General features: G+C 45.4%; 1 protein-coding gene across 1 annotated transcript in view; it reads right to left on the reverse strand.

Annotated features, from left to right (window-relative positions):
• The window catches only part of VSTM1 (V-set and transmembrane domain containing 1), a 39,861-nt gene that overhangs the window by 4,385 nt on the left and 9,918 nt on the right, over positions 1–25,558 (reverse strand). Inside the window, exons 6-8 of the mRNA XM_071209011.1 lie at positions 20,982–21,290; positions 16,527–16,619; positions 2,523–2,748 (exon numbers count right to left, since the gene is read on the reverse strand). Of these exons, the coding sequence (XP_071065112.1) occupies positions 2,523–2,748; positions 16,527–16,619; positions 20,982–21,290 (628 nt within the window). The remainder of the gene's footprint in view (positions 1–2,522; positions 2,749–16,526; positions 16,620–20,981; positions 21,291–25,558) is intronic.

Raw genomic sequence — 25,558 nt, forward strand, 5'->3', positions numbered from 1 at the left:
ATATCAAACTGCTACATCTGGGCATAGAAAACCTTGGCCTCTTTTCCATCAGTACCACCTGCTTGCTGTGTGATCTGGTGAGCTCTTTCCCCTTTCTGGGGCCTGTTTCCCTCTCTTAAAACAAGGGACTGAGAGTCAAGACACTGGTCCTCAAGAAATCAGTAAGGTGTGTAGAGCAATTTGGCCACAGAGATGTCCATAGCAGCGTTGTTTATAACCCCAAACATTGAACAGAAGACAGGAATAGGGAAGCGGCTGTGGCTCAATCAGTTGGGCTCCTGCCTACCTGGGTTCCTGTCCCAGGGCCTCCTTGTGAAGGCAGGCTGGCCCGTGCACCACAGAGAGCTGGCACAGCAAGATGATGCAACAAAAGGGAGACAAGCAGATACAGAAAAAACGCACAGCAAAATACAGCGAATGGGCACAGAGAAGAGACAGCAAAGAATGGAACAAGCCACGGGGGGGGGGGGGTATTAAATAAATATATAAATCTTAAAAAAAAAAAGAAAACAGGAAACGCAACAACATCAAAGCAAACAAAAATACCTGAATGTCGAGTGTAGGGGATTGGTCACATCATCACACTGGAGATGTTTTTAGGTACTGATATAAAAGGGGTCTGAATCATATTGTCAAATGGAGGTGGGGAGTACATGTCAGAGAATGTGTGGTTTAACTCCATTTCTATAAAAATATCATTGAAATATATTTCTGATCATTGAAAGGTCTAAAATGATGCATACCTTACCAGTAACTTTAGTTTTTCTCTGGGAGATTTTTACTTCTTCTTTATTTTCTTTTAAATGTTACATTTGAAAAATAAGAGGTTCCCATATACCCCCCACCCCCTACCCCACTCCTCCCACATCAAAAACCTCTTCCATCGTCGTGGCACACTCACTGCACCTGGTGAATACATTTTGGAGCACTGCTGCACCACATGGACAGTGGTCTACGTTGTAGTCCACACTCTCCCCCAGTCCACCCAGCGGGCCTTGTCAGGACATACAATGTCCAGCATCTGTCCCTGCAGTACCACCCAGGACAACTCCAAGTCCTGAAAATGCCCCCACATCACATCTCTTGTTCCCTCTCCCTGCCCTCAGCAGCTGCCGTGGCCACTTTCTCCACGTCAATGCTACAATGTCTTCCCTTACTAATCGCAATAGCTCCATAGCAGAACACCAGTAAGTCCACTCTAATCCATACTCTATTCCTCCACCCTGTGGACCCTGGAATGGTTAAGTCCAGTCCCCCTCTACACCAAGAGGGGGCTTAGATTCCACGTGGATGATGGATGCAGTTCTCCTGCTTGCAGCTGCAGGCCGCTCATGATTTTTCTGAACTATTGTAATGCTTATTGAGAAGCCTGGCTCCTTTGTGGGATCTTCCAGACAACACTCTGCCTGCCAGCCGCAGACGAGGTGCTTCCCCCACTCGGGTTCAGTCCACCCCTCCTTCCCCATGGCCCACGAACGGGCGAGACTCTTTCGTTTGGGGGTCCTCGGCAGAGAGACAATCCGCCGTCACACACTCATCCCCTGACCCTCACTCGGGCCTGTTTCACGGGAAATCAAAGCCAGTTTCTGCCTCTGGCTCGCACAGTTGCATAAGCAAACAGAAGCTCGATGGCCGCTTTCCTTTTGGCTTGTTTTCCTAATTGACCATGTTGACTCCAGATGGCTTATAAATACCATCGGGCAGGAATTAAAAGTTTTTTTTTTAAAAAGCAAAACACAGTATTTAGACCTTTGGTTTTATTTCGGTGTGCGAGCTTAAATCCACCTGCATGCTGGCGGGTATCCCTGATGCCTTGCAACTTCCATTAGACCATCCTTGAACTTTGCACCAGCTTAGAAGAGGCCCCAGAACGACTGACTGTGCATTTCCCACCAGCCCCACTGCCTGGGATAGGACTTAGAAGAAATAATTTTATACTTCACTTTTTTTTTTTGGTGGGGAGCCGAGGTGGTTCAGTGGTTGAGCACCGGCTTCCCACACACTGGGTCCCGAGTTCAACCCCCAGCCCCGGTACCTAAAAAAAAAAAGTATATTTATTGTGAGATTATTTCCACATCACCGACGGTAGCCAGCCTGTGGTCCCCGGAGCCCCACCTCCTCATATTTGTGCCTCGAACGGTCTCGGCGTGAAATCGCAAACGGGGGAAGCGGTGGTATAGCCCCCCCCAAGGCTCGGTTGTAAAAGACACCCGGGCAGGCTGAGGATTCTCTCTGTGTCTTTCGGCTCACTCTGTGGGCAGCCTTACCACGATCAGCCCCTGTGGAGAGGGCCACGCTGGGGGGACGCGCGGGAAGCTTCCTGCCGACAGCCACCCGAGGGAGCTGGGAAGTTGACCCCCGTCCACCCTTCCCTGCTGCGGCCCCGGCCCCCAGCTCGACGGTCACCCAGGGGAGACCCTGTGCCAGAAAGAACCCCAGGTCCAGCCGCAGCACCTTCCCAGCGCGGGCTGCGCGAACGCGGGCTGCGGGCTGCCTTCCGCCCGCAGCCGCGGTTTGCTGACCTTTGGTCTGGTTGGCAGAGGCTGACCCTTGGGACGATGCCCTTGGCGGGCGCGTTGCCGTCCCGCCCCTCTTGCATCATTCCTGGCGCGGCCGCCGCGGCTTCTGCAGCTCTTAGGGCTGTGCCTGTGCGGCTGTGTGTGTGCTGTTTGTGACGTGCCCGTGCAAGGGCCGTGCGTACGCACACCTTCGCGAGCTCGTGTGAGTCGGCGGGCGGGGACGGGGTACCTGTTCAGGACTCCAGCGGGCCTGTGTGCTTATCTCCGGGAGTGTCTCTGTGTCCCCACGGAACCGCGCCCCTCTGCGCTTGAGTGGGTGGTGCCTCCCCGGTGCACCTGCCTCTGTCAGTGCCGATGGCGCACGTGTTCCTCTGTGTCCGGGGCCTCTGGGCGGTGGTGGCTCTCTGCAGTCATGCTTCTGTTCGGGTTATTTTGAACAAGTGCATGGTCCGGGGGTCTCCGAGCATCTGTCTTTGTGGGCGCATTTGTGAGACTTCTTTGTGTCGGTGCCTGTGGGTGCCCCTGCGAGTCCAAGGCTCTTTGAATTTTGTTTGGGTCTAGAGCGCGCCTTCGTATGCGCTTGAGTGTCCGTCTGCGGGCTTGTGTCTCAGTGACGGGTGTGCTGTCGCTACGCGTGTTGGCGCGTGGCTATTTAGAGGGCAGTGGGAAAGTGGAGCCACCTTCTCTCTTGCAGTCACCTTGTTGGGGCAGGAAAGGGGAAGTGGTCGAGCTCCGGGGGAGGAGAGGAGAGGAATGAGTCACTTCTAGCTGTGTGACCTCGGGTAGGTTGCTTCGCCTCTCTGTGCCTCAGTTTCCCCATCTATGAAGTTGAGACAATAGCGTTGCGCTTGATCGGTTTGTTGGGACATTAGTGAGTCACGTGAAGTGTTCAGTTCTGCGCCTCTCCAGTGGCGAGGGGTCAGTAAACGTGAGCCATCGCTGCTGCTGACGCTGGGAGCATGCGCCCAGCGTCCACTAAGTGGGCGTCGTCTTTTCAATTTCTCATTTAAGCTCTCTCACCTTGCCCTGTCCTCAGAGGATTCTGGCAAGCACCAGGCTTCGGCCAGGGCTGGACAGAGGCCCAGCGCCCCATGAGGGCAGGGAGCTGGAGAAGCGATGAAGGTGGTTTGGAAACGGAGGCGTTGGTACAGCGATTTCCTAGAAGGCTGAGCCGGCGACAGGCAGGAGAAGACGAGTGCACCCTGGACAATGGGCTCGAGAGAATCCTCAGCCTGCGCCCAGAGCCCTGAGCGCAGCTCACCCCTCTCCCTCCCCTCTTCTCGCCTCTTCCTCCTCTTCCTTCTCTCCTACTCTCCTCCTCCTTCCTTCCTTCTCCTCCTCCTTTCTCCTTCTGCTCTTCATATTACTATTGCTAATAATAACGTTCACCTTTATTATGTGCCTGAACTTACCCAAACCTAGTTAACTTCACCGTCCTAAGTGTTCTTCATGAATTAACACATGTAAGCTATGACATGCCGCTGCTTTTTAAAAATTTTTTTTCTTAATTTGATTTTTTAATGTTACATTGAAAAAATATGAGGTCCCCCTACACCCCCCACCCCCTCACCCCACTCCTCCCCCCCATAACAACAACCTCCTCCATCATCATGAGACGTTCATTGCATTTGGTGAATACATCTCTGAGCACTGCTGCACCTCATGGTCAATGGTCCACATCATAGCCCACACTCTCCTACGTTCCACCCGGTGGGCCATGGGAGAAGATACAATGTCCGGTAACTGTCCCCGCAGCAACACCCAGGACAACTCCAAGTCCTGAAAACGCCTCCACATCTCATCTCTTCCTCCCACTCCCCACCCCCAGCAGCCACCATGGCCACTTTCTCCACACCAATGCCACATTTTCTTCGATTACTAATCATTATAGTCATGAATAGAATATCAGTAAGTCCACTCTAATCCATACTCTATTCCTCCATCCTGTTGACCTTAGAATGGTTGTGTCCACTCCACATCTGTATCAAGAGCGGCATGCTACTGCTTTTATTTCATTTAGCAAATGAGGGAAGAGAAGCCAGTGTGGCTCAGCAATTGAACACTGGCTTCCCATATATGAGGTTCTGGGTTCAATCTCCTGTCCCTGGTACCTAAAAACAAAATGAAACAAAAAACAAATGAGGGAAACCGAGGCATAGAGAGTTCAAGTGAGTTGGCCCAGGCCACCCAACATGCATTTCAAGACTGCCCAGGGCGTTTATCTGTCTCAAGCATGCACAGTCCTCTGCCTTCCTGGAAACCAGGGGCTCTTGATGTCACGTGGCCCTGAGCTGACGCCGCATCTGCAGAAGTGAGCGTTTGTCCATAGAGTGCAGCTGAGCAGGAACCAGGTTAGTATCCACTCCTGGTCCCTTAAGGTAAAGATTCAAGCGTCAGATCTAGGGTCTCCACTGCCAGAATTCCCTCCTCGACAGTCATCCTCCCTTCTTGCCCACGCGTCCAGCCTCGATGGGTGATTCGTTCATCAATGTCAGTCCTCACAACTCCACTTCTCCCTGGCAAGTCCAGGGATGGCGTCTACTTCCTCCTTCCAATTTCTGTGAAATGTTTGTGAGGTAACGCCCAAGTTCTCTTTCTGTAAACAGCTCACAAGTTAGTTCAACTGGCCGAGTACAACTTCATACTTCCTTGTTTTTCATTTCTTTGTTCGTTTGTTGTTTTCTGTTTGTGCAAACTTGAAGTTCTTTAAGGGTTTCTTTTCAGGAAGTTTAATGCAGCTGGATTTTTATTAGACAGGCTGGAATTTGGACGCAAGAGGGGAAAAAAGATGACGTTGCAAGGGCTCTTTAATCCAGCCCTGGCAGGGAGAGCAGGACAGCAGGTGGTGCTCAGAGCTGGCCACGTGATGACGTTCTCCCACGCGTTCCACTCTGCCCCGCGTCTGCCCCCCAGCCCGGCTGAGCCCCGGAGACAGCTGCCTTTTCACAGGGCTGGAGTGGGGGCTCCTTCCACGTCAAGACATGATATTTGCCTTTTCTTCCTTTTACACTTAGTCCTTTACTTTTTGGGTGGCAGAAATAGAATCTAAAATGTGATTATTTAAATTATTGGAGTGAAATTGCCTCATTCCTCATATATTTGCATTCGGTATGGAGGTCTGGGCATTCCACAAGTCCATTGAACTTTGCCCCTAGAACATCCCTGTCTGTAATCACTCCCGTTCATTTTTATCTCCACAAGTTTTTTTTTAAAAAGATTTATTTATTTTCCTCCTCCCTGCCCCTACCCTGCTTTTTTTGCTGTCTGTGTCCATTCACAGTGTGATCTTCTGTATCTATTTCTTTTTGTCTTCTCTTCTCATTTTTTCTCCTCTAGGATTCGCTGGGATTTGGTCCCGGGGACTCCTGTTGTGGAGAGAGGATCCCTGTCAATTGCCCACCTCCGTTCCCGGTCTCTGCTGCACTTCACTTTGACTCTCCCCTTCCTTTCTCTTTCTGATGTGTCATCGCCTTGCTGCGTGACTCACTTGCCCGGGCCCTGACTCACTGCATGGGCACCTGGCTTGCTGCTCAGGCACTGGCCCACCACGTGGGCACTTGGGCCGGCACTGGCTCACCATGCAGGCACGCTTTCTCTTCTTCTTTTTCACCAGGAGGCCCCAGGGATTGAACCTGGGTCCTCCCATATGGTAGGCAGAAACCCTATCACTCGAGCCACATCTGCTTCCCTGCAAGCTTTTTAAAAAAAAATATTTATTTGCCCCGCCCCCTGCCCCTCGTGCTCTCTGTCTGCTCTCTGTGTCCATTTGCTGTGCGTTCTTCTGTGTCTGCTTGTCTTCTCTTCTCATCTTCTCTTTAGGAGGCACTGGAACCAATTCTGGGACCTTCTGACATGGGAGAGAGGCACGCAATCACCCGGGCCACCTCAGCTCCCTGCTTTGTTGTGTCTCTCACTGCTCTCTCCTCTGTGTCCCTTTTTGTTGTGTCATCTTGTTGTGCCAGCTCTCCGCACCATGCGGGCCAGTTTTCACTAGGAAGCCCCAGGAATTGAACCCAGCACCCTCCATGTGGCAGATGGAAGCCCAGTCACTTGAGCCATGTCTGCTTCCCTCTGCCAGCTTTCTGAGGAAGGAGATGTCAGCAGCAGTGCCTAATGCCAAGTGTCATGTTGGCATGCGGTTTAAAAACGTCATTCTTCACGTCTGGGTGTGTGCATGGCGAGGGGTGGTGTCCAGCGGAAGCCTTCACACATTCCTGTTGTGGTAACATAAGCACAACACAATATGTGCCATTTTAGCCCTTTCTAAGTGTAGAATTCAGTGGCCATAACTGCATTCACAATGTTGTGCTACCATCATCACCATCCATTACTAACCAATTTCATCACTCCAAACAGAACCTTTGTATCCATGAAGCAATGGCTCCCCTTCCTCTCCTCCGCCTGAAGCCTTTTTAAAAAAAGATTTCTTTCTTTCTTTCTTTCTTCCACCTCATCTGTCGTCTGCTCTCTGTGTCCATTTGCTGTGCGTTCTTCTGTGCCTGCTTGTCTTCTCTTAGGCAGCTCTGGGAACCGATCCTGGGACCTTCTGGAGTGGGAGAGAGGCACTTAATCTCTTGCACCACCTCAGCTCCCTGGTCTGCTGCTTCTCTTATTGTCTCCCTCTCTGTCTCTTTTTGTTGCATCATCTTGCTGCCCCCCTTCTCTGCGTGGGCCAGCACTCCTGTGTAGGCTAGCACTTTGTGTAGCCCAGCTTGCCTTCACCAGGAGGCCCTGGGTATCAAACCCTGGACCTCCTACATGGTAGACGGGAGCCCAGTTACTTGAGCCACATCCGCTTGCCCTGCCTGAAGCCTTTTAATGTAGATCTGGGTCAGAGGCAAGCTCTCTAACCTTTCACCTCCTGGTGGGAGACACTGGTTCCCTAGCATGCCAGTAGCGCCCTCCCAATCCACATTTGTATGCTTCAACTTCCTGTTCCTCTTCCAAAAAGGAACCTTCTTTACCTGTGGTTCAATCAATAAAACAGGTACAGAAAAGACTTAGCCATTTCCGTTCCTTGTCCCGAGACAATGAATCAATAGCCTGAAAGACTGGAAATAAAATGACCTTTCTTGAAATGAATGTTATGCATGCTTTTCCCACGCATCATGTGTTAACCATTATAGTCAGTCTACTTTATTATGCAATTAATGTTTTTAATAGAAGAAATAGAACAACCACATAATTAAAAAAATAATCGGAATTATTCAACTTTTCAACCATTGTCATTCTGGTGAATGCCATTTTGCATACATCTATTCTCGAGCTTTTGTTTTTTTAATGAAAATGAACTCATAGCACCCGTTCTGCTGCAAAACCTTCTTTGATGCAGTATTCCCAGTGCCTCACACACACGTCAAGAGGATGTTAAAGCAGAATCTCTGTGGTCACAGTTCTGCTCAGGCCCAAGGACCACAGGTCCAAATGGGGCCGGATTCCAAAGCAGGGGCACTGCCCGCGGCTCCAGAGACAGTGCCTGAAGCCCAAGTCCCCAGTCCTAGTGCCCTGTCCACCTGAAGGTGTAAAAGGGCTGTTGGGATTGGAAGAGGTCTTGTTTGTGGTTTGCTCAGGAGAGGGACTAGAGTGCTGTGGGTACCGTCCCCTCTCCAACAAAGGGGCCAAGCCAAGGGAGGGAGCTGCAACCGGACCACGGAGAGCTGAGAGCAGCTGCTGAGTCCTGCTTGACAAAACTCAGGGGCTCGGGAGTGTAGCTGAGGGCTCTGAAGACAGCCAAGAGGGCTGCGTGGGAGCAGGCGGGTGAGAGGTTCCGTGGGACCAAATGCAGCTGTGTGAGTGTGTGTGTGTGTGTGTGTGTGAGAGAGAGAGAGAGAAAGAGAGAGAGAGACAGAGAGGGAGGGAGAGGAAGGGAGAGGGAGGGAGAGGTGGAAGGGAAAGGGAGAGAGAGATAGCAGGAGGGGCCCTTATATCCTTCCCAAGAGCACCACCTGGAGGTGGTGGGTGAGCACTGCAGACAGAAGCTGGAAATGTACTGATGGCCCCCCCGGGACCCCCAGGCACAGAGGCCATTGCTATGAGCCATGTGATTGATTGGAAAACGCTTCCAAAGAATCTGAAACGAGGTAAAGGACTTCAGTGTTCAGAACAGGAAAGTAAAACGTTGACTGATGGCCCTAGAATTCTTATCATCCTTTAGAAAGTATTATTGCTAGCCTTTGGAATGCAGGCTACTGCATAAAGAAGATGAGGAAACTGTATTTGCTTTGAATTTATTTTTTAATGAAAAGGACTACACTGCATAAAAGACGTTTGCCACCCTTAAAGGGGAACCCCGGTTTTCTGATCCGCGCTTTCTGTGAGTTAAAAGGGAGGTCTGTATTTCTTTCTGACACCAGGAGAGGTCCCAGGTACTCAGCGGTGCCTTTATGGAATTAAGAAATCACGTGTCCACCCTTGAGTGAAACACTGCGGTTCTGTTGGCCAGGCTTGCATCACGCGTCCATTCTCATAGCTGGGGGTAGGATCAGCTTCATCCTAATCAGAGTGTCTGACAGGCAGGTTATTCTCAAAGGAAAATCTGGGAAATGTTATGAGAAGGGGGAAGGGATGCTGGGAAAGCAGGAAAAAAAAAAAAAGCAAAGAGCATTCACAACCAGTGCTTTCTCTGTACATACAATTTCCAGACTGATGAGACTTAGCAGTGTTTACGTACCAAAGAAAGATAGTAAACTTTCTAAAATGCCGAAAGAAGATTTTTTCCACCCCTTCCATTTAAAATGAGGAAATGGAGATTTGTTTAGTTATTAAGGGATATGCCCTTGTCGTAAGTCCATTGTGAATAAACGTGGTGTTGTGGTTTGAAGCTGTTATGCACCCCAGAAAAGCATGTTCTTAAGCCATTCCTGTGGGTGTGAAACCACCGTGCATAGGATGAGGTTATTTCAATTAAGGTGTGGCCCAGGGTGGATCTTAATCCTATTACCAGAGTCCTTTAGGAGATAAAGAAATGCAGACACACAGAGAGAAAGCCCTGGAAGCAAGAAGCTGACATCAGCGGAACCCAGAAGAGAAGGGAGAGCCCAGCAGGTGCTGCCATGTGCCTTGCCATGTGACAGAGGAGCCAAGGACCACTAGCAGCTGGTCTCCTGGAAGGAAGCGTCTCCTTGATGATGGCTTGATTTGGACATTTCCCTGGCCTCAAATCCATGTGTAGATAAACTTCCAGTGTTTAGCTGGACCCATTTTGTGCCAATTGCTTGAGCGGACAAGGAAGCTAAAGCACGAGGTTTCTCAAGCAGACAATCTTGAACTTGAATCAGACGTTCAGGTAACTGAATGACCCTGAATCAAATGGGATGATGATATGATCAGATTTGCCTCTGGCGTATGTTCCCACCATCTTTTTGCCAGTACTGTCCTTTTGGGTGCTTTTAATTTGCTGGCCATTTTGTTAGAGATATTTATAGGAGAAAAGGAAATCAGTGGTGAATGAGACCCTCCTAGTCTCATTCGTATATGAAGAATGGATGACTGTGCTTTGGTTTTCAAACATTATCTGCTCAGAGATTTTGTTCTGTGTATATTTGGGTTTTGGGGCACTATTTCCTGCTTTAAAATTTTTGGTTGTGTTCTGGATATTCAAGGTGATCAGATAAGTGGACTCCATGTGTCACTGTAAAATAAATCCCAACAGGGCCATTTTGATACCGCACTGGCTCCTACTGACACCTTCTCCCTTCCATCAGCCAGCTTCCACTGGCTTCCACTGCTTTCTCCCAGAAAGCTGAGACCCCCTCCTCCTGCCCTCTCCCCTCGGAATCCATTCTGAGTGTTCCCTTCTCTCCCCCGGCTGAAGAGTCTGGCTGACGCTGGCCAACGTCGCCAGTGACCTCACCCTCGAGGACATGCTGAGCAACGAAGGTGCGGGTGGGGCTGAGGTCTGCTCAGGTCCGGTGTCTCCCGTGATTCCCCAGCTCCGCTGCCCCTTGTTCTTCCTCCTACAGCCCAATAACTCCTTCCCACGATATAGCATTGGGGTGCAAGAAGCCTGGTGGGAAGCCGTGGAGAATATCCCCCAAACCGTCTCCTCCCAGTGCTTTCCAGATTCACACGGCCCCGGGGGCTTGTCAATGCTGGAAGCCCTTTCCTTCTGGTCTTGTTTTGTTTACCTCCTGCCTTCTGGTTCTAGGACGGAGGCCACCCCTGACCTTCAGCTGTTAGACCAGCTGAGATCTACAGCTTTCTGTGATGCCCATTTTGCGGGGAGCCAGTGATGTCTCTAGGGCAGGAAGGAGGCACAGACGGATTAAGCCCTGCCCAGGGCCTTCCCCACCTGCAAACACAAACAGCTGCTTGAAACCATCTCACTCGTCCTCTGGCTGAGGGGTAAAAACAGCTGCTTGGAAAAGGAAATACTTTCCAACTGTTCAATAGTTAAGTCACAAAAGCCGGGACCCAGTGTGTTCAGTCTTTGTTGCGGAATAAATATTTAAAAAATGTGATCCAGCATCTGAAATATGCAATAATCCAAGCATTTATTTGCAAGTCTATAGTCACTAGAGGTTAGCACTCCCTGAATTTCTTTATCACAATCTCTGATTCACACACGCCCCACACACCTCAAAACCTCCCTCTTGTCAAGCTCCTCTGACTACCAAAACTTCTCTCAAAAATTAATCGACAAGGCTCTTTTCTATCCTGCCTCTCCCCATTTCTTTGTAAAACTTCTCTATAATTCTATTTAAAATGCTATATATTCTTCTATAAATAATTTAAAACCTATTTTAAACAACAGGGAAGAATACAGTGAATCCTCACGCACTCACCAACCAGTTTCAAAATTATCAATTCACGGCCAATTTTGGTTCATCTCTGCCTGAACCTGGTGCTCAGCTGATATGTCTTTTCAGTGATGGGGAGGCCATCTGGCTCCACATCCTCTTTTCTCTCTTCTCTTTCTCTCTCTATAATTTTGGGCCTGGATATTGGTCTATTTGTCTTATAGACTTTTCCAGTCTGAATTTGGCTGGTTGCATCCTGATAATGTTATTTAACATGTTCCCGCTGTATTGCCTGCACATTCATAGAGACTTTATCTGATTCAGCTTCCATTGTTCGGCACAACTATCTTACCGTCGGTGCTGTGACCTTCCACTAGGGGTCACGGAACCCATTCACAGTCACTCCTCATTCTCTGCTCCCTGAGGCCCTGGCAGACATTAATCCACTTTCTTTCTCTAGAGTTGCCTGTCCTGGAGTTTTCATACAAATACAATCATGCAACATGTGACCTTTTATGTCTGGCCTCTCTTACTTAGCATAATGTTTTCAAGGTTCGTCCTTGTAGCATGCCACAGCACTTCAGTTGTTTTCGTGGCTAAATAATATTGCACCGCATGGATGACTACTTAATTCTATATAGTAGCTAATGAGCTAGGCCTATAAAAATCATGTAGATGAATCTTAAAAGCAAAAAGGTGAGGGTAGAATTGTAGTATACAATTTAATTCCACATATATATACATATATAGTTTAATAACACAAAATATTACCGTATGTTGATCATCGATAGATGCCTGTGTAGTAAAAGTATGAAAATTTTATAGGAATAATACACGCCACCTTGGAGAGTGTTTACCTCTGGGGACACAAGGAAGGAGAATAGATTGGGAGTGGTAGAAGTAAAAAGAAATAGCAAAATGCTAGTATCTAGAAAATCAGGTCAGTGTGCGTATTTCCATTTGTATTATCTGGTGTTGTTCTTTATGGTTGAAGTATTTCACAGTTTAACACTTTTAAGAAAACAATTTTAAGAAAAATGAGCCAGCATGTGCTTATGAGTTAAGAATATTTATATATACATTCAAAAGCTTTACATTTTCATACATTTTTATATTTTTTAAAAATGACTTTCAAATCTTATCCAATGACATAACTTTGGAAGCAACATCCATATATTTGTGTTTGCACATAAGTGATAATTTGGTGCTATTGTAACAAAAAATCACACTCAGAAATGTCCTCACAATTATATATTAACATAAAGTAATTAAATTATAGGCCTGAAGTGATAAAATTCATATATATTCTACAAGTCTAACCCCAACGAGTCCTTTGGGTTTTCAAAGCAGAAAGAAAATGGCAACGTACAAAGCCTTCTTTGTTTAACAAATATATAGGAAAGTGGAATCTGGATTCCAGTTTCAGCAGAGGAGCCCTAAGTTTAACTTTCTTTGGGGGCCCTCCCCATAGCCCTTTCCTCTCTGCCTGGCCTGACCCCACAGAAAGATGAGTGGAGAACACATGCAGTGGAAACCAGAGTCCTCAGAGTCTTGCCAGAACCAGAGGTCAGGGATGAAATACCCAGCGCCTGTCTCCTGCCCAAAGAAAGATACACCCGTGTTTATTGTGGGACGAAGACTCCATTCCAGAAATCAAAGCCACCGATGCTGCCACACTTTCCTTGGTTTCTAGCTGATCAGTGAGCAGCTAGCTGAAGCTGCTTTTATGTGGGGCTTGGCTGGTCTTATAGGAGAAGGAAGGACACTAAGAAAGAGCATAAACAGTGATTCAGTGCCACTGTCAGAGACTTGAGCCCAGAGGGGAACCCAACATGGCTTGAAAGAATCATTAACCAAATACATTTGGCTGCTTGCCTAGGTGCATCTACTTGGGTCCCCTTTGTTAGCCACAATTGAACATGCCTTCGTGACTCGTGTCTTGTGCTCCTTTTTGAAATCACGGTGTGGAGGGGATGACTCATCTGATCAGCCACCCGTGGACTTCTCGGAGGACAATTTCCCCTCTCCAGGTGTCACCCTCAGGACTTCTCAATGGATACTATCAATACCATCAGGCTATATGAATTTAAATCTTATTCTTAGCCTATGTTTTAAGTTATGTCATTCTAAACTCACATTCCAAAGCTCATGAAAACCCATCCAGTGATTTCCCAGAGGTGTGGAAACAAAAAGAGAGGAACTGAATTTTATTAATACGGACTGTGAGTGAGGGACACAGAGACATCTAGATTTCCGTGTTTCCAGTCATGGAGGCCGTCTGGATTCCGTCGCTCCTCGCTCCACTGGCTCCTGCTGTCCAACTTCGACCTGTTCAGGGTTGCATATCCCCAAGATCCTGGGGGCTCCTCAGTGGCGCAGAGGCTGCCTCAGACGTGGCTCTTGCATCCAGCTCGGCATCAGTCTCTTCCTGGGGGTCTTCAGCCTTTGGGGAAAAGAGGCCAAGATGGACTGCTGGAGGGGTGCAGTCCAATATGGCAGCCACTAGTCACGGCTAGCTATTGATTTTAAATTAAGGAAGCAGATGTGGCTCAAGCAGTTGGTTGCCTGCCTACCACATGAGAGGTTCTGGGTTTGGTTCCCAGTACCTCCTAAAGAAGACAAGCAAGACAGTGAGCTGATGCAAGGAACTGGCACGGTGAGCTGACCCAACAAGATGACTCAACGAAGAGAAGCAATGAGGAAAACACAATAAGAGACACAACAAGCAGGGAGTGGAGGTGGCTCAAGTGATTGGGCTCCTCTCTCCTACATGGGAGGTCCTAGGTTTGGTCCTTGTGCCTCCTAAAAGATGAGCAGACAGCAAGCTCAAACAATGAGGTGGGGGGAGAAATAAATAGAACAAATCTTTAAAATAAATAAATCAATTTAAATTAAATAAAGTTTAAATCCGGGTGCTCAGTCACACAAGTGACAGTGTGCAGTAGCCACATCTTGGTAGAGCCTCTGATATTGGATGGCACAGTTTTAGAACATTTCAGTCATCACAGAAAGTTCTATTGGAGAGCCCTGTTCTAGAAATGTTATCCTTCAAGGAGGAGGGGCTTTTGACTATAGTAATAATAAACCAACACTGTCAACTGTAACTGTTGTTCATAGAAATTAATGGGAACTTTATTTATTTATTTATTTTTTGAGGCACTGGGAACAAAGGTTTGAACCCGGGACCTCATATGCGGGAAGTTGGTGCTCAACCACTGAGCCACATGGGCCTCCTTGAGTTGTTTTTTTTTTTAATTTTTTCATTTGTTTTGCTTGCCATATATTTTTGTTTTTTCAGGAAGCACCAGGAACCAAACTGGGACATCCCATGTGGAAGGTGGGCACTCAATCGGTTGAGCCACATCCGCTCCCTGAACGTTTGGTTTTGAGAAGAACTACCATCGTATAACAGCATCTGATGTAGTTACATAATATCATGTTATTATATTACTATAACATTTTTCATTATAGACAATTAATTGCTACCAGTCATCCAACTCTTAAAATATACCAGATCAACAATTTGTTAATCAATGCCTATAATTTAACATTTGAAGTCAGCTAAATACTCTGATCAATTATTTTTTGTAATTTTTAAAAATTTGATTTAAGTTCTTTTTTTTATTAGAGAAGTTGTAGGTTTCAGAAAAATCTTGCATAAAATACAGAGTTCCCGTGTACCACCCTATTATTAACACCTTGCATAAGTGTGGGTACATTTGATGAAAGAACGCTTTCGTAATTGTACTATTAACTATAGTCCATCGTTTACATTAGGGTCCATTGCTTGTGTTGTACAGTCTTACATGTTTTTTTAAAAATTTTTATTCTAGTAACATATATACAACCTAAAATTTCTCCTTTTAACCACTTTCAGATGTATAATTCAGGGCTGTGAATTACGTTCACAATGTTGTGCTACCTTCACCACAGCCCATTACCAAAGCTTTTCCATCAATCCAAGCTGTACAATGAGAGCATTAATTCCCCATTCCCTACCCCATGCCATCCCCTGGTAACCGGCATTCTAGTTTCTGACTCTATGAATAGTTTGCTTATTCTAATTATTTTGTGTCAGTGAGATCATATAATATTTGTCCCTTTCAGTCTGACTTATTTCATTCAACATGATCTCTTCCAGGTCCATCTGTGTTGTCTCATGGGTCAGAACTTCCTTCCAACTGAAGAATATTCCATTGTTTGTATCTACCACATTTTGTTTATCCAGCCATTTGACACTTGGCTTGCTTTCATCTTTTGGCAATTGTGAATAATGCTCCTATGAACATCTGTGTGCAAGTATCTGTTCGGGTCTTAATTTTCAATTCCTTTGACATTTTCACTTCTACCTAGAAGTGGGATTGCCAGGTCATATGGTACTTCTAGACTTAGCTTTCTGGGGAACCACCAAGCTGTCTTGCACAGTGGCTGAGCCTTTTATTCTACTGCCAACAATGGATGAGTGTTCCTATTGCCAAATTCTTCATATTCATGGTATCACTGAAGACTCACGACAAGCCTTTAAATGGGAATTTTAAACATGGGAGGACATGAAGTGCCTGCAGGGATTTAGTGCTCCTCTAAGATCACACAGACGATAAATAGTAGCCGCTGGGAACTGGAATCCAGCTAGTCCAAGTTCAAAGCCCATGTTCTCAACCGCTAGGCTAACCGACCCCCTGTTCATTGTATGAGCTTGCCAGATAGATAAAGCTCGGGGACCAGAGCAAGACAAAACCAGCAGGCATATGTGGAAAGTGGGCCCTTGGGGGCATTCCTAAAGAGAAACTCACTGAGAGGGATGTCCTTTCTTGCTTGGTTAAAGCTGCATCTGAGGAGAGAGAGAAAAAATCAGTTCCCATGTTGCAGAATCAGATCTGCTCTTTCCAAGCCATGATTCACCTATGATTTCTTCCCTGGTCCCTCTTGCCTCCCACTTGGGAGGCCTGGAATGGCTGACTCCAAGAGAGAAAAACACATTAAAGTATGGGATCTGGAGATACTAGGGAGAGGACATGGGGACTGGAGAGGAGCAAGCTCACAGCAAGGCTGAGATACCAGGGTGAGGGCTGGGGGGACAGCGCATGAGAGTGACTCAAGAGCAGGAGCAGAGTGGGGCATGAAAGATGTGACGCATAATCTACCTCTCAGTGGATTCGTTATGTGCTGAATCTAAAAAAAGATCGGGGAGGGATTTCTCTAATGAGAACATCCTCCACTTTACTTCTGTCTTCCCCAGAGCTGTTCATGTGTTCTTCTCTGAACTCACCATGCTGAGTGCACCTGTAGATGAAGAAGATGGCGAGGAAGAGGAGAACGATGGCGAGGCAGCTGAAAGCCACAAGGAAGACGACTCTGCTGTCTAGTGAAAGAAGAGCACATCAGTGAATCAGTTTGGTTCCTGAAGTGGACAGATGCAGTTTGTCAGAACAGCTAAGAGGAGACAGACTGCCTGGGTTCAAACTTGGCTCTGCCACTTCCAAGCTGGAACTTCCAATTGCCTTGGGCAATTTCCTTAACCTTCCTGTGCTTCGATTTCCCCATCTGTAAAATGAAGTTAACAATAGTATTTACTTTATTACATGGTCAGGAGATGAACTGAGTCAATACATATATACAGAAGGTTAGAACAATGAATCTCACATGGGAAATTACCAATAAATGTTTAACCAATAGCAATAATATGATCATTTGTTGTGAACTGGCTCTGTGCTAGGTACTTCGTAAATGATCTTTCTCATCTTGACAATAAGTGAACAAGATAGGTTTACTATTCCCATTTTGTTCACAAGTAAGTTCCAAGACATAACATTAATTGCCCAAAGTTACAGAACCGGGCTGGGTTCTGAACCGGGGTATGCCCAGCTTTTAGGCTAGTCTCCATGGCGAGGCGAGGTCAGCATACGTCTGTTTTGGGCAATGGATGTGGAAATATGAGATAAAGGATATTCTGAACTCGTTCCAGGGAACTCCTAATCCAGTGAGCTAAAAATTTACATAACTCAGTATAGTGATATAAAGAGACTGACAAGTCTAAACTTCCATCCAGTTTTGAGAATCATTTTCTCCCCTTCTGATTTCAAAATGACATTTTGGGGAGTGGATGTGGCTCAGGCAGTTGGGTACCTGCCTCCCACATGGGAGGTCTCAAGTTTGGTTCCCAGAACCTCCTAAAGAAGACAAACAAACAATGAGCAGACATTGAGCAAAAACAACAAGCAAACAGATGAGGGAGCCATCTCAGGCACATACAACTGCAAAGTTGACTTGGTTAACTTTTTATTTCTTCTGCAAAGCAAAAATGGAGGCTCAGAGAGGTGAAATAATTTTACCCAAGGTAAATGAGATAATAAAAATAAAGAAATATATACTGGGAAGTGGTTGTGGCTCAAGTAGTTGGGCACCCTTTAGCACATAGGAGGTCCCAGGTTTGGTTCTTGGTGCCTCCTAAAGGAAAAAGAAACAAAAACAAACAGACAACGAGGAAAAAAAAACCTGATGAGCAGACAAAGAGCAGAAACAATGAGCAGACAATGAGCACAAGCAAAAAGAAAAAACAGAAACAGACGAGGGGCCATCTTGGGACAGGAAGACAGTGGTGGAAATTAGTTTCCACCCTCATTATATAAGTACACACACCATGTCCTCAATTTTGCCTTTTGTCTCACAAAAACTAAAATATTGACTATGTGGTTTGTTACGGAAAGTTTACTGAACCAAGAGTTAGACAGACTTGCCAACATCAGCATCTATCTTCTTTTGTCAGAACCTAGAAAATAGCTTTTCTTTTCTTTTTTTAAATTAAATGTGCTGGATACCTATCCTTTTTTTAAAAAATCATACAATATGTTACACAATATATTTGGTTCATAATAATGTGATCGTAAGCTTTTCTTTTTCTGAGCCTTAAAGTCTAAAGTCCTACCTAAAGCAGAAATAATCTTAACTTTTATCATGACTAATGAATTAGTAATACCAACAACCACCAATCACTGCCTGTTTCATGCTTTCTATATGTCATCTCTTTACATTTTCACATACAATTGCAAAGTTGACTTGGGTAGACTTTTCATTTCTTCTGCAAAAAGAAGACTGAGGCTCAGAGAGGTGAAATAATTTTACCCAGGGTCACACAGAAGGGAAATGAGATTTAGAATCTGGAAGATCTGATTCTAAGGCCCGTTTTTTTAACCAACAAACACCCCAAACTGCTCATCTTATTTCAGCACAGCTCAAACATTTGTAAATTTCACTGCTAGCATTACCTTGTTTTGAGGATGTAATACTTGATCCTGCATCTCCACCTAGAAAATAGATTACATTATAATGGTTATGGGGACAGGATGCATCTATCTAAAGAAACATTCCTATCTTACTGATAGACCCATGAAGTGGAGAGAAAAATCTTCTTTTCCTCAGTGGCTGCAGTTGTCTCTAGATTTGAATCAGCTCCATGGAGTGTTTTCCTGGTATTAGAATAAGGCAGGAGAAGAGGAGAATGAGGAAGAGGCGGATGAAAGAAGGGGGAAATGAAAGAAGGAATTTGTAGGCATTCTGCAGGATAAGGTCTTTATTGATGAATTAGAAGACTCAGAATGGCAATGAGTTTGTCCAACCCATACCTCTGCCAAGAGATTTTTGACCTGTATGGCCTTACAAGGGGTCCTCTGAGTCACTGCCATATAATTCCAGTTTTGACTGGAAAGAAATAAAACTTTTCCAGGTCATAGTTATGGGACCCCTAAACTCCTCACAGAAAACCAAAGCCTTTGACCAATCCCCAGGAAATGTGTGTTCATAGTCTTTCCATCCCACAATCTACCTCACCCTGACACACAAACTCTTGGCCAATGAAGTAAGTCACACAGAGGAGGAAGGTTTGATGGGTGTTTCAAAGCAATAGTTCAGGGATAGAATTCTCCAGGACCTTAATATTCTCTACTCTCTTTCCAATTTTTGTTCCTTTCCCATGATAGGTGCTGTTATGTGTTGTACAGTACCCCCAAAAAACTTAGGTTGTAGTCCTATCCCCCAGTGCTTCAGAGTATGATCTTACCTGTCACTGTAGATGGAATTAGTTAAGATGAACCCAGTATAGCTGGTGTCCTTATAAGAAGAGGAAAGACAGACAGACAAGAGAGAAAGGTGGCCGTGTGGAGACAGAGGCAGAGATTGGGTATTGTGTCTACAAGTGCAGGACCACCGAGGATGTCTGGCCAGCTCAGAAGATGGCAGAGGCCAGGGAGGATGCTGTCCTACAGGGTTCAGGGGGACAGAGCTCTGCTGATGCCTTGATGTTGGACTTGGCACCTACAGAACCATGAGACAACAAATTTGTGGTACTTTGCTAGTCTAGGAAACTAAGAGGGTGTTAAAACTCTTAATTTGTCAGGAAATTCAGGAGAATTGCTCAGGTCACATGGAGGAGGGGAAGCCTCCCTATCTTACCTATTCTGAATATCCAGTTATTTTTGTTATCAACTTCACACACCCCATGCTCCTTTTCTTATTTTCAGAGGTTATTCATTCCATCATCCTAGATACTGGCACCATTTTGTCCCTCATAAGTGGTTCATCCATCTTCAACACCCTGAAAAGAATTGGCCTCCAATCACTCTAACTCAGGACTGGCTCCATGGTTCCAGTCCTCTCTTCTGGACATCTCTGAGTTTATTCTCAAGTCCTCTAAGACCCTTACTTGCTATCACAATCTCTGGGTTGTCAAAGGGATGTGAGTCCAAGTAGGGAGCCTCCCTTTTGTAAGAGGCACAAGCTGTAGCTTCCAGGATCCTTGCCTGCCATAGACTGGAGTAGAAGGTAGCCTGACTACTTGCTAGACTGGTGCTGTGATGGCTCTGAGCTACCATCACCCAGGAGAACAAATTCCATACACATGGGACATATGGAATAGAGTCAACTACTTTCTGAATTAAAATTTACACTAGAGTCAATGTGAAGTTTGTCAAAGCAAAGAGGCTAGGTTTCTGGAAGAGAATGAAACACTAGAGTTAAAGAATGAGGTCAGGGATCCTCCTGCCCCTGGTTTCTGAGAGGGACACTTACAAAAAGGGTGACAAATGTCCCTCTTACTCTGTGATCTTCTAGAACAGAGAAGTCTTCCTAGAATGCTCAGAGTTTTAATTTTGTTCTCCCCTGTGACACACACAAAAGGGAGTGTCATTTCTCCTTTTGTCCAAAATTTTGGGAGGGAAATGTTTAGCATGTGTTGGGGATTGAATCATGCACCCCCCCATAACTACATGTTCAAGTTTTAATCTGTGCTACTCTGAACCCATTTGTTTTAGGACCTTTGAGGATGTTATTATTAGTGAAGCTGCGAACTCATTTGTGAACAGGATCCTCGAGGAACCTATTTAGATGAGCCCAAATTGACTCAGGGTGGGCTTTCATCTATATGTTAAAGTCTTGTAAGGAGAGGAAATCTAGACAGAGACACAGAAACCTGAGCAGAAGATGTAGAAGCCAGAAGGAGAAGCCAGGTGATGGAGGCAGAGATGCAAGACAAGGAGCCTCAAGGATTGTGGCGAGCCAGCACCAGATGCTACAGACTCTGGAACAACGCATCCTGTCGAGATCTTGATTCTGGACTTCTGGCTTTTAAAGCCCTGTGACAATAAATTCCAGTGGTCAAAGCCAATGCTTTGAGAGGTATTTATCACAGTAGCCTTGACAAACCAAAGCAGCATGTGAGGCTGAGACTCACCCTGAAGCGTCTCTTGATCACCTGTAACCATAAGCTGCAGGAACTCACTGTAGTCAGACCAGATGAGGTTCTCCTTCCTTAGATAATTAAGACAGGTATAGTTCTGAGCATCTTTGTAATCTAGGTCTTGAAAGAAGAAATCTGCATGATTTCCTGATGCTCTCTGTTGCTGCACGACTTCCAAGGTTCCTACCTTCCCCAGGACAAAAGTTGCACCCTGGTGAGAAGAGCAGCATCGGAGAGTCACCTGACTCCCTGGGGCCACCACTGAGCTGGGTGAGGCACTGAGGGAGGGCCTGGGGAGCAGATCTGAAAACAAGCAGAGCCATAGTTAGGGGTGAATCTTGCCTTGCTGATGATGTAGCCCATCCCACAGAGCTGGAGGGAAAGGAGAAGGGGGTCAAAAGCAATAGAGGAAGGAACCAATCCAATCCCCAAAGCTATATATTTTTCTGGCTTCCTAGTCCTGAATCCCAAGATACCACCTGAGCATCTGTTATTGGAAACAGATGGCCCTTGAATAGACTTTTAAGCATTCTGAGGACCTAAGCCCATGATTTCATTATCATCCCCACTCTTAGATATTCTTCATTTTAAAAACAGGAAGCAAGAAGAGGGAAAATATCCCTTACTTTGATGGACAACCAACCTGCACCTCTCTGGCCAGATTCTCTTCCTCTTATTCTCTTAACCATCCCTTTCTTGTTCTAAGTTATAGTCGCTACACAGACTCCTTGGGAGAGAAAATTAATAAAACCTGGAACAGCTTGTAAGAAAAAAATAACAGGGTTTGATTCTAGGCTTTGGTCCTGACTTTCTCTGTGACCCTGTGTGGGTTCTCCTTGTCACTTGAATGTGTCCTTGGCATAGAGCAACCTCCAACGTTGACTCAGACATTGGACTTCTCAAGAGGGTTCTTTCAAAAACTCTACAAAGTTTCATCCATGTTGTAGAATGGGTCGGTATTTCATATCTTTTTATGGCTGAATAGCATGCCATTGCATGCACATACCAGTTTACTTCTCCATGCATCCATTGGCGGACACTTGGTTTGCTTCTACCTTTTGGTGATTGTGGATAGTGCTACTATGATCATTTATGTACACGTTTCTGCTTGACATGTTTTAAATTCTTTAAGGTATATACTGAGGTTTCTGTTTGTAGTGAATAAAAAGTTCTAGAACTAGACAGTGGTGATGGTTGTACAAGATGGCAAGTGTACTTAATGCCACAGAATTACACACTTTAAAATGGTTAAAACAGGTTTTATGTTATATGTATTTTACCACAATTACAAAAATGCTACAAAGGGTTAGACAATTTTCTAGGCTGTTTCTCTTCCTTGTCCTCCCAGTGGACTCCACATCATATAGACACCCATGCCAGACTAATTAACTCCCAGAAATGGTGCCTTTTGGGGTCTTGGTGTTTCCGAGTCTCCAAACAAACACCCATGCTCCATCGATTCATATAAAGAAGTCAGTTCCTAGATGGAAGTGATGATGGGTCATCCCTACCTCTGGCCATACTTTGTCCTATCCTGAGGGCAAGATCTCAGCTCTTACTTCAAACACATTTCACTGGGATCGTTGACGCTTGCTAATGAGTAGGAGTAACTTGGGTATGGAGGGCTTTCAGGATTGAGATGGAATTCAGGGAGGATTTATAATGACAACAGTGTTAGTCCAGAGTAGAGAAGAATGAGTAAAATTAGAAAGCATCATTCTCAAGAGATGAAATTCCCACCAAGAAAAGGAACAGGTTATTTCTCAGTACTTATATGTAGAACTACGTCATAATATTTCTAGTTCTTACAACTTTATATCTTCATCTCACTAGTGAAAGTCACACATATATGTGCGTCCTGGGATTGGAATTCAGATTTGAATCCAAAGCTCCATGTTTTACTTCAGAGCAAGCAAAATGCAATCAAGGCTGGTCAGCAGATTCCATACAATCCCCTCCCTCTGTTTTTCCTGATACCTCAGACTAAAGAAACACACCTCTGAGGAGAGGGAGGCATGAAGAGAAATGATTAAAGACAGTGTTCTCATTAACCATAGAAGCACCTCATCAAGACCTTCACTGTCTTTGTTAGTGAAATTCAGGTCTTAAATTTTTTCCCAGATACATGAAAATCCATGATTACATTGCAAAGCCAGGTCTGAGACCCTAGACAGCAGCTGGCTCTTTCAACTTAGACTTTTTCCTCACTAGGTCCCATCACTATCTATATATCTACATTTATTTATATCTAAGTCTATGTCTATGTCTATGCTTATGTCTATGTCTATGCCTACGTCTACATCTACGTCTACGTCTATGTCTACATCTATGTCTATGCCTATGTCTACATCTACGTCTATGTATATGTCTACGTCTACGTCTATGTTTATGTCTATATTTATGTCTACATCTCCGTCTATGTCTATGTCTACATCTACATCTACGTCTATGTTTACATCTACATCTATATCTAAGTCTACATCTATGATTATGCCTATATCTATGACTACATCTAAGTCTAGGTCATGTCTATGTCTATGTCTACAACTACGTCTATGTCGATGACTATGTCTATGTCTATGACTAAGTCTATGTCTACATCTATACCTATGACTATGTCTACATCCATGTCTGTCTATATCTGTCTTTGTCTATGTCTATGACTATGTCTACATCTATGTCTACATCTATGGCTATGTCTATATCTATGTCTATGTCTATGACTATGTCCACATCTATGTCTATGACTATGTCTAAGTCTGCATCTATGTCTATGTCTATGAAAATGTCTACATCTACGTCTATAACTATGTCTACATCTATGTCTATGTCTATGACTCTATGTCTACATCTATGTCTATGACTATGTTTATGAGTACGTCTACGTCTACATCTATGTCTATGTCTCTTCTATCCACCATCTATCTATCTATCTATCTTGGAATATCTCTCTATCTGTATCTCTGAAATGAGGTACTTTCTTAATTGACCAGTATGGAGGAGAGTTTGTGTAAGATATATTTGAGTTCTGGTATGGGTCTCCAACTTATACACTTTGAAAGCACCCCTTCCCTTTCTGAAATAGGTTATTATTTGGTTAAATTAAAAGAGGGGGAAGGGAAATAATAATACTCAACTTGAAGAGTTGGGTAATGATGCAAATCCTGGCTTTAAAGCATCCAGTTTAGAATCTGACTCATTTTGTAAGATAAGGAGATCATAGTCATAATGATTATTTTCTCATCCAATATGCCACCCGCACCCATCTTCCTTTGCAACAGACACTATCATTGCTCCACCCATATTCATCTAGATCCTTTTACCATTTTTATGCACCTTTTTTTTTTTAAAGATTTATTTTATTTATTTAATTCCCCCCCTCCCCCGGTTGTCTGTTCTCTGTGTCTATTTGCTGCGTCTTGTTTCTTTGTTTGCTTCTGTTGTCGTCAGCCGCACGGAAAGTGTGGGCGGCGCCATTCCTGGGCAGGCTGCACTTTCTTTCACGCTGGGTGGCTCTCCTTACGGGGCACACTCCTTGCGCGTGGGGCTCCCCTACGCGGGGGACACCCCTGCGTGGCACGGCACTCCTTGCGCGCATCAGCTCTGCGCATGGGCCAGCTCCACACGGGTCAAGGAGGCCCGGGGTTTGAACCGCGGACCTCCCATGTGGTAGACGGACGCCCTAACCACTGGGCCAAGTCCGTTTCCCTTTATGCACTTTAAATCATGGTTGCTTTCACCTTCCAAGCATACATGTGTATCTCCTTGTTCGGGGACTGCCTGGGAGAAGCCAAAGCATCTTGACTTTATGTGACTCCCAGGCTTCCCTCTACCCATGACTGCTGTTCTTGGGAGTAGGAAGGCTCTGGGTCTTTTGTCTCCCTGAGTAAATCTCCAGCATTCCTCAGGAATAAGTAGTGGACACCATCCAAGTTACTTTGATATCCCACCCTTGTTTGGTCTCCTTTTCTACCCACTTCTGCTTCCCCACTTCCTTAAATGTCATTTTCATGCTAATCCTTAACTAAGAGTCTGCTTCCGGTGAAACTGAGTCCAAGTACCCCTCCAAAATAACAATCCTATCAGTGCAGCCCCATGGATGCATGGAAGCTGGGTTGATACAGGAGTTCCTGGACTAGCTGGGTCTCTTGATGGAAGCAGAGAAGCAGCAGCTCTGCCTTGTCCTTTGTTTCCCCTCTTCTAGCCACAGATTCCTCCACACAGCAATTCTATAGATAAGAGAAGTTGATTCTTGCAACAGTACCCACTTCATACTGCCTCATAACCAGCTGAACTTGGCTCACCCTGTGATGTCCACATAGCTGGCCAAATTTCACACCACTAGTTACAAACAGCCCAAACAAATTACAGAATATCTAAGATCTTGGTCTGAAGGAAGCAGACAGAGCAATGGGATACAGTTTTAGGTGAGACAAAAATGAAGTCTCAGGAACCACCAAGGAAGTCTATCCTTGGGTTAAGGTTAGGCGATGAAACTCATCATTCTTTTCTCATGGTAGTTGAGTCTGGGGCCCCCTTCTGATGGCTTCAAGAGTACAAATATGGGCTGG

The sequence above is a fragment of the Dasypus novemcinctus genome, chromosome 18 (assembly GCF_030445035.2).
Source record: "Dasypus novemcinctus isolate mDasNov1 chromosome 18, mDasNov1.1.hap2, whole genome shotgun sequence".
Classification (NCBI taxonomy): domain Eukaryota; kingdom Metazoa; phylum Chordata; class Mammalia; order Cingulata; family Dasypodidae; genus Dasypus; species Dasypus novemcinctus.